General features: G+C 43.2%; 1 protein-coding gene across 3 annotated transcripts in view; it reads left to right on the top strand.

Annotated features, from left to right (window-relative positions):
• Window positions 1-10,260, top strand: part of LOC149431468 (protein lin-9 homolog) — a 65,787-nt gene continuing 55,527 nt past the window's right edge. For 2 of the 3 annotated variants that reach the window (XM_089665579.1, XM_089665578.1), the window contains exon 1: window positions 1-193. In XM_089665579.1, the coding sequence (XP_089521705.1) occupies window positions 106-193 (88 nt within the window). In that variant the 5' untranslated portion in view covers window positions 1-105. The remainder of the gene's footprint in view (window positions 194-10,260) is intronic. The other variant, XM_089665576.1, reaches the window with a different exon arrangement.

The raw sequence follows: 10,260 nt of genomic DNA, 5'->3' as shown, positions 1-10,260 counted from the left end.
CTGACGTCATGTTCTCGCCCAGCAACGCGAGCGGGATCGCGAATGGCGGCGCAGAGAGGGGAGTTCAAACCCAACGGAGGCTTGTCCAGCCCGTGACTCGGCAACATGAAGAGGATGAAGAGCGCCAGGGGCCCCGCCGGCTCGGGGGCGGAAGACGAGGAGGGGCCACACTCCGACTTGGCCGATGTAGAGGGTGAGAGAGGCGGGGAGCGGCTGTCACTGCCCGGCGGCTGGACCTGTCACCGGCCGGGGGGCGACACTGCCTGACAGGAGTCGGCGGGGCCCCGGCTGAGGGGGGACCTGGGTTCAACACTGTCCTCTCTAAGGAGGTGACCTATCACCTCAACACTAGGGGGCCCCATACTGCAGAGGATAGCCAGTACCACTAGGGGCCCCGCACCCAATACTGGGGCCCCTGAATCAGTAGGATAGCCAATATCAATGGGGGCCCCACACCCAACGCTGAGGCTCCTGAATCAGGAGGATAGCCAATACCACTACAGGGCCCCCGCACTCAGCACTGGAGCCCCAATACCAATGGGGGCCCCATACCCAGCACTGGGGCCCCTAATTCAGGAGGGTAGCCAATACCAATGGGGGCCCCGCAATCAGGAGGATCGCCAATACCAATGGGGGCCCTGTATGCAAAACTGGGGCCACTGACTGAAAAAGGTGTCCAATGCTGCTAGGGGCCTCACATCCCACACTGGGGCCCCTGACAGAGCAGGATAACCAATACTACTAGAGGATCCAGTAGCCAACACTGGGACCCCTGACTGGAGAAGATAGCCAATATCACAAGGGGCCCTACGTCCAACACTGCGGCTCCTGACATTGCAGGATGGCCAATATCCAGTATTTCCAGGGGGCCATATACCCAACACTGGGGCTGACAGAAGGGGATTGCCAAAATCACTAGGGGGCCCTATACCCAACACCTCAGAAATTTGGGGCCCCTGAACCTGGCCTAAGAAGCTTTCCTGCTCTTCACTGGGATTCCTGATTGAGAAGGATATCTGTTGCATCATCAACAGTAAGGTCCCTGTTTTGAGTGAATTACTGTTAACACCAATAACCACGGCTTAGAGTGCGTAGATGTCACTCTCAACACTTCCCATCCTAAACCTAACTAAGGGGGTACCCAGCACTTCAACACTGGGACCCATGACAGGACCTTATCTGTCTCCTCATCACTAGGGTCCCTGTACCCAACACTGGGACCCATGACAGGACCTTATCTGTCTCCTCATCACTAGGGTCCCTGTACCCAACACTGGGACCCATGACAGGACCTTATCTGTCTCCTCATCACTAGGGTCCCTGTACCCAACACTGGGACCCATGACAGGACCTTATCTGTCTCCTCATCACTAGGGTCCCTGTACCCAACACTGGGACCCATGACAGGACCTTATCTGTCTCCTCATCACTAGGGTCCCTGTACCCAACACTGGGACCCATGACAGGATAGTAAGTATCTGTCTCCTCATCGCTAGGGTCCCTATACCCAACACTGGGACCCATGACAGGACTGTATCTGTCTCCTCATAAGTATGATGAGACCCCTCATTTCTAGCAGGGCCTTGTACACAACCCTGGGCACCCTTTACCTGACTGTACAGGGGCCTTTTTAAATAAGGAGTATAAGACTCCATTCACACTTGTCATGCAACTTTAATGTCCAAAGATGCGCAAGTCATGTTTTCCAATGATAACCATTCATATACAGTTAGGTCCATATATATTTGGACACAGGTACAATTTATTAGTTCAGGTATTTACCAAAACATTTTCAAGCTATAGTTATATAATGGATATGGGCTGAAAGTGCACACTCTCAGGTTTAATTTGAGGGTATGTACATCCAAATTGGAGGAAGGGTTTAGGAATTACAGCTCTTAAGAGTAGCCATCCCCCCCTTTTGAAGGGACCAAAAGTAATTGGACAATTGAATATAATCATAAATAAAATGTTTATTTTTATTATTTTGTTGAGAATCCTTTACTGGCACTGACTGCCTGAAGTCTGGAACCCATGGACATTACCAAAGACTGGGTTTCCTCCTTTCCGATGTTTTGCCAGGCTCTAACTGCAGCTGTCTTCAGTTGTTCTTTGTTTGTGGGTCTTTCTGTCTTTTAGTTTTGCCTTCAGCAAGTGAAATTCATGCTCAATTGGGTTGAGATCAGGTGATTGACTCGGCCATTGCAGAACATTCCACTTTTCCTTCAGAAGCTCCTGGGTTGCTTTTGCAGTGTGTTTTGGATCATTGTCCATCTGTACTGTGAAGTGCCGTCCAATCAACTGTGCTGCATTTGGCTGAATCTGGGCTGACAGTATATCTGTAAACACTGCAGAATTCATCCGGCTGCTTCTGTCTTCTGTCACATTACCAATGACCCAGTGCCACTGGAAGCCATGCATGCCCATGCCATCACACTGAATCCACCATGTTTTACAGAGGACATTGTGTGCTTTGGCTCATAAGCTGTTCCAAGCCTTCTCCACACTTTTTTCTTCCCATCATTCTGGTACAGATTCATCTTGGTTTCATCCGTCCAAAGAATGCTTTTCCAGCACTGGTCTGGCTTTTTAGATGTTTTTTTGGCAAAGTCTAATCTGGGTTTTCTATTTTTCATGGACAGCTCCTTTGAACGCATGATGTAGGTTCACAGCAATAGATTCCAAATGCAAATACCACACTTAAAATCAACTCCAGACCTTTTACCTGCTTAATTGATGAAGAAATAAAGAGAGTAGCCCACACCTGGCCATGAAACAGCTTTTGATTCAATTGTCCAATTACTTTTGGTCCCCTGAAAAAGGGGGGTTGGCTACTATTAAGATCTGTAATTCCTAAATCCTTCCTCCAATTTGGAGGTCCATACCCTCAAATTAAACCTGACATTGTGCACTTTCAGCCCAAATCCATTATATAACTAAAGCTTGAATATATTTTGGTAACTACCTAAAAAACTAAAATTGTGCCTGAGTCCAAATATATATGGACCAACTGTATGTGAAACTGTTGCAGCGACTTCTAAATAGTTCATGTACTACTTTGATCCAACTTTCATGCAACTTGAGGGCCATAGACTTCAATGTTCACCCTCAAAAGTTGCTTGAAAGTCATACCTAAATGTTTTATATGCAACAGTGGGTCTGACTTTGCAGAGGGACAGGTCACATCCAAGTTGCACCCATCCAAAGATGAGAAAATCTGGAGTCGTTCAAGTGTGAATGGAGCCTTACTGTTACCCCAACTCTTCAGTCCCTTTATTTTATTACCTTAATTCTTCCATAGTCTCATGGCTCTCCATCTGACACTAGACTCCCTGATCTCAAATATTTTGACAATGTAGACTTTTAATTTAGGGCCAGTTCACATTACATGCGTTTTAGCTGCTTTTGTCTGCATCCAAAACACACAGAAAGTGGGTTATATGGTTGTCAATGTCATAGTTCACATCAGTGTTTGCAGTTCCTGTTGCAGAAAAAAAAATAGAACATGTTGCATTTTTTCTGCACAGAACTGTACTGGAAAACGCATAAAAACCACACTGGAACGCACATGTCCCTAATTAAATTGAAGAAAAAGAGGGGAAAAAACAAACTGGAATGCATCAAGCGTATCAAAAATGCGCATACAGAAATGCATCTGGACTGCGTTTCTATAGTGTGAACCCGCCCATAAAGAGTATATGTTCTGTTAGCCTAAAGCCTGCAGCCCTATAATGAAATGATACATACAATACATCCTGATCATACCAAGGCACTCCGAGATCTTTCCATACACTGATCTCTACTTCTGCTGTACACCTCTTTAGGCATTCTAGAAAGAGCACCAGTGAGATTCTGTTCTCATCCAAATATCCTCAAAGCGGAACTAAACCCATTGATTAACTGTTTCCCGAAATGGTTTCATTCAAGGCATGCCATTAATAACTGTTCCAATTGCTTGAACTGTCAAGCTTGCAAATGCATGGTGTCCTAACTGATAACGCACAGCTCCATGACAACTGCAGATCAAACCGAGGCTAAGATGACCGCTTCCCTGCTTCTGAATGTGCTTTGTGCCCCCTCATAGCAGTGAGATGCTGGAAGCCCAGAGTTTTAAAGTGCTGTGCTTTCTTTATGTGGAAAGTGATTTTAATTACCTAAAAGTGGTATTAAAGTTACACTATGATACATATATTATGGGTTGTTTTTTTTGTTTTTGTTTTTTACGAAAGCTGGTTCACTCAGAATCTGGTGCACCTGTGCATGGTAGCCAATCGGCTTCTAACCTCAGCTTTTTCAATTAAGCTTTAGCAATAAAACCTGGAAGCTGATTGGTTTCTATGCAGAAGTGCGCAGGATTCTAAGTGAACCAGTTTTGGTAAACCAGACTGTGTGCAGGCAGGCATTTTATTTCAGAAGAGACAGCAGACCTATCTCCTTGCTCACAGGTGTTCCCAGACTATAAACTGAGCTGGGCATGCTCGGCTTATAGCGGCCAGGCCAATCCTGTGTGACTGGATGACTAGCTCCTGTGCATTCGCAGGAATGACGTTATCCCATGCCAGCCAATGAAAATGGCCGAAACCCGGCACACAAGAGAAAATACAGGCAAGGGAGCGTTGAGAAGATGAGTATCCTCCTTTTAGTGCCACTTTAAAGTCCCATCATTTCTTGTACGCTATTTTGGGCTGAGAGTTGAAAGGTCAGTGAGGCTGTATTGTATTGGCCTATGCAGCTGGGAGATGATGTTACATAATATTAGCACTCACATTTGAGGTGCAACACAGAAGCGATGGCAATGCAAGCATTCTGTATAACCCAGAAAAATATGTTGTCCTGCCCCTTTGGTGATTAGGAGCAGGCTAGCTGCAGCAATACATAGATATAGAGGAATCAATCAACCATGAAACTAAAAACTGCAGCCACTAGAGGTGAGCCCCCATCATTATAGGGAATAAAACTAGACTAATACCTAGTTAAGGCCTGGTTCACACCTATGCGGTTTTTAGTGCTTTTTGTATTCTGCAGAAACACACTACAGTCCATTTACATTCTTTCCTATGGGACACATTCACATACACCCTGTTCCAAATTATTATGCAAATGATATTTTTCTCATTTACCTAAATAATTGATGTAAATAACAGTCAGCATAATTCTCATGTTATCAACTATTAAGAGTACAATTCAAATTTTATTGAAAAACCTCCTAATAACAGTATTTTTTTTTTTTTTTTTTTTTAAACCTAAAAAACTTCCAATGCACTGTTCCAAATTATTGTGCACAGTAAGTTTCAAAACACTTTATAGGTTGTAAAGAACTGAAAATTGTCATTTGTTGTGTTTGCAGCATATTTACTGAAATCAAAAGCTATTTCAATGAAACTTTTAACAACATTTTAACTTTTTAAACATTTGAACCGGTCACGTTACATTGTAACATAGGACCCCTTATTTGATAGCAGCTTCACAAGTCTTGCATCCATTGAACTTGTGAGTTTTTGGACAGTTTCTGCTTGAATTTGTTTGCAAGTTGTCAGAATAGCCTCCCAGAGCTGCAGTTTGGATGTAAACTGCCTCCCACCCTCATAGATCTTTTGCTTGAGGATGCTCCAAAGGTTCTCAATAGGATTGACGTCAGGGGAGGTTGGAGGCCACACCATGACTTTCTCTCCTTTTATCCCCATAGCAGCCATAGATGCAGAGGTATTCTTTGCAGCATGAGATGGTGCATTGTCATGCATGAAGATGATTTTATTACGGAAAGCATTGTTCTTCCTTCTGTACCAGGGAAGAAAGTGGTCAGTCATAAACTCCACATACTTTGCAGAGGTCATCTTTACACCTTCAGGGACCCTAAAGGGACCGACCATCTCTGTTCCCATGATTCCGGCCCAAAACATGACTCCACCACCGCCTTGCTGACGTCGCAGCCTTGTTGGAACAGGGTGGCCATCCACTACTCCATCCATCTAGACCATCCAGGGTTGCGCGGCACTCATCAGTGAACAGGACTGTTTGAAAATTAGTCTTGATGTATTCTTCTGCCCAATGCAGCCGTTTCTGCTTGTGAGCATTGGTTAGTGGTGGCCGAATAGAAGGTGTATACAGATGCAAGACTCTGGAGGACTCTACACCTTGATGTCTGTGGGACTCCAGAGGCACCAGCAGCTTCAAATATCTGTTTGCTGCTATGTAATGGTATTTTAGCAGCTGCTCTCTTGATCCGATGCATGGATCTGGCAGAAATCTTCCTCAATGTGCCTTTATTTGCACGAACCCGTCTGTGCTCAGAATCCGCCACAAATCTCTTAATAGTGCGATGATCACGCTTAAGTTTTTGTGAAATATCGAATGTTTTCATACCTTGTCCAAGGCATTGAACTATTTCACTCTTTTCGGCAGCAGAGAGATCCTTTTTCGTCCCCATATTGCTTGAAAATGGTGCTCTGCTTAATAATGTGGAACACCCTCTTTTAGTAGTTTTTCCTTAAATTGGGCTCACTGGCCAATCTAATTATCACAGGTGTCCGAGATTGTTTTCAGTGATCAAAAGAGCCCTGACACACAATGCCATCCATGAGTTAAACTGAAAAACAAAATATTTAATCTTTTTGACACTTAAATATAATTTGCATAATCATTTGGAACAGGGTGTATATGCGTTTTCAGCTGCTGCTTTTTTTGGAAAGGCTCAGGGAACTTTTTGGGTTTTTTTTCCTTTCTCGCAGCATAATGCTACCCAGATAGGTGTGAACCAGGCCTTAAGCAACAAAAACATTTAACAGTGTACAAGGCCTTTAATGTGCAGGTCACATGTAGTGGGAGGATGGAGATGAGGGGGCTATGGTGCAGGAGAAGGGAGGTGATGGTGTTAATGTATAGATCACATATATAGAGACAAGATAAAGATGTACAGGAGAGGAGGGGGCTGGAAGGGATAAAAATATGATCCCACAATTCAAATCCCTCACTAAAAATCTGATTCTGCATTCATTCTTTTAATCATCGATAAATTCTCTTTCCTCCGTATTACAGGAAGGAGAATGGTCTACCTCTGGAAAGTGTTGCCCTTTGGTTGCATACTGTGAAAATGGTGTATGAATCATAAGAGTTGCTTAATGGATCTTGGGTAGAATAACGTGTATAAATGTAGTTTAATTGTGTATTTGTGGTTTGGCTGAAGATTTGTCATAAAGCTGACCATATGTGTGACATTTTGAACTTTCAATTCAGTTATTTGCTGAAATCGTATAACAAATCATAGACTTATGCAGGCCATAGGTCGTTTATTGGCCGAATTTTCGTCCGTGTGAAAAATCAGCCGATATTCACGCCGTTAGTGGGGCCAGCCCGTCGACCGGTTTTCGCGGATCTTCTTGTTTATTTTTATCGGTTATGCTGGAAAATACACGAAAAACGGCCGTTTTTCGTGGACATTGGCAGCATCGGCAACGGCACAGACTGATTTTTCGTTTATTGGCCGACAATTTGTCTATGGCCAGCCTTAGTGATGGTTTAGGCCTCATTCATACCATATACCCACTCGAGGCCATGCTTACTAGCACGAGGGTGTACAGATGTTACATGCAGGCAGTCCTCTTGCTGTCTTTTGGGACAGAGCGGCTGTGTGCCAATATGACATCTGTGCGGGGGGGTGTCCCTAAACTCACACTGTCTGATTTTAGGGGACATGCACCCCAGGGCTGGGTTTATCTGCACAGGGATGTACAGGTGCTCCATGCAGGCAGTCCCATTGCTGTCTTTTGGGACAGAGCGGCTGTATCTCAATATGACATCTGTGCGGTACACGGTGCACTCTAGGAGAACGAGGCCTAAGAATGATTGTCCACAAGTAGATGGAATCGCAGTTTGCTTCATTGAACTGGGTAGAAGAGTTTGCTTTGAATGAAATTGCCATATTACCTTTGTTTCCATATCGTTTTAATTTCAGGTCAATCTTTCAGTAAACTGTATTGAAATGGTCAATTCATTACATGAATGTAACTTCACAATCAAATTTTGGTGGCCGATTAAACACATGGGTTGTAAATTGCTTAGTTTCTAGCAATTACTTGTGATCATAACTGAGATTCCTGGTGATTGGAGTCATTGGAATTGACTAAAAATGTATATGGCCAGCTTTGGACCCAGGCATGCAGGTGAATTCACTTACTGAGCTGCCCTGCAACTTGTAAATGCACTGCATCTGCCTGCCTGATATTGTAGACTGCTGCCACATGTTTCATTGTCGAGGGGCTAAATATAAAACCATAAAAGTCACTTGTGCATATACATCTATCTCCAGTCATAGCATTTTGTACATTTCTGTAATTGGCTCATATTGAAGTGCATTCTTGTTAAACGCAGCTGTACCCATTTAAAAGCAGCTGCTTATGCACCAATCGAAAATGCAGTGAAAGGCTGAAACCTGCTTTGCCTGCAGTTGGAAATGCTTCCAAAGAAATGTAGTACAGCGGAAACCAGGTCAAGCTTTTGAACTGTGGTGCACTTTTACATTAAAGTCATCGACAATTTGCTGGTTTGCACTTCAAATGCATAAAATGATGGCCATGTTAAAGCTCAATGCAGAAAATGATGGCCATGTTAAAGCTCAATGCAGAAAATGATGGCCATGTTAAAGCTCAATGCAGAAAATGATGGCCATGTTAAAGCTCAATGCAGAAAATGATGGCCATGTTAATGCTCAATGCAGAAAATGATGGCCATGTTAAAGCTCAATGCAGAAAATGATGGCCATGTTAAAGCTCAATGCAGAAAATGATGGCCATGTTAATGCTCAATGCAGAAAATGATGGCCATGTTAATGCTCAATGCAGAAAATGATGGCCATGTTAAAGCTCAATGCAGAAAATGATGGCCATGTTAAAGCTCAATGCAGAAAATGATGGCCATGTTAAAGCTCAATGCAGAAAATGATGGCCATGTTAATGCTCAATGCAGAAAATGATGGCCATGTTAATGCTCAATGCAGAAAATGATGGCCATGTTAAAGCTCCGAGTTGGTCTTCACCTGGGGCTGGGCTGTTAGCAATGTACAGTATGTGCATTTTTACACATTCAAAAAGTGCTTGTAAAAGTCCTCTTTCCCTAAGTTGACAACAGCTATGTGAAATCTGATTGGTTGCTGTGGGTTTCTACGTGATTTTTTTTCTTCACTACATTATTAAAACAATTTTATGTTTGAGATATGAACAGTGGAAATGTGTGCAATAACCCACCACTTTTAATCAAGTCCTTATTCTTGTTCACTGCTGGATGTCTATGCTGTTACTGAAGCCTGTTTATGTCAAGGTACAATTCGTAATTTTGCCAACTTTTTTTTTTTTCCTTTTGCAGTTGCTCTGTTTATAGAAAAAAGGCTTTGTATTTCAAAGTATGGCAATTTCTTACTGCGGTATGACAGTGACATCTATTTTTAGCCCTCTTCATATATTGAATTTGCTTTTTTTATATTCTGGTATTGACCAGGCTTAATCCACTACTCTCATTGAAAACATACAGAAGCAATTTTCCAGAATGTGGTCCAATTATTTTTTTTTCTTCTCTCCTTGCAGTTTTTGCCATTATTTTTAGCTATTAGAACAAAGATTTATTTATTTTTTTTAACTTTATTTCTGCATACACATATAGGTGTCCGTTTATGAACCAGCGATAAATGATCGCTGCTCAGTTCTCCGGCATTCTCTGAGAACACAGTTCTCCTGTGAATGCCTTTTATGAAACCGTTCTCCGAACGAAGGGAGAACGGTCTACAAACGGTGGTAAACGGCTGATTTTACTATAATCTCGCGAGATTACAGTAAAAGATCAGTTTACTAAGCAGAGGTAAATTATCGCTGCTTAGTTTGCGGTCCCTCCGATTCTCCAGCTCAGGGCTGGAGAATCTGGAGGGAGAACACCGATCTCCAGTGAAGAGCTGAACATGTTCTCCGCTGATCTCCTTAGTGTTATAAACTGTGAATGACCAGCGAATAGCTGCGATCCTCTGAATCGCAGCTATTCTCTGTGTCATAAACGGACACCTTGTTTCTGTGCTTTATCAATATCTGGACACACACTCGCAAAATCATGAAAAACTAGTAAAATGCAGAGAGGGTGTGGGGAAAATGATTTTATAAACATGCCCCTTTGTTTACTTCTAGTACTGGTCCTGCCTGTCATCTTGTACAGCTGTGCAGTACCCCCAGGGCAGACCCTTGTTCTGATGCCAAATGTTTGTTTCACAGTTGTCATGTTCTG

Source organism: Staurois parvus, unplaced genomic scaffold (assembly GCF_062004578.1).
Source record: "Staurois parvus isolate SC_StPar_1 unplaced genomic scaffold, SC_StPar_1.0 ptg002245l, whole genome shotgun sequence".
NCBI classification, from domain to species: domain Eukaryota; kingdom Metazoa; phylum Chordata; class Amphibia; order Anura; family Ranidae; genus Staurois; species Staurois parvus.
Note: the sequence above shows the minus strand (reverse complement) of the source record. Positions and strands in the feature narration are given on the sequence as shown.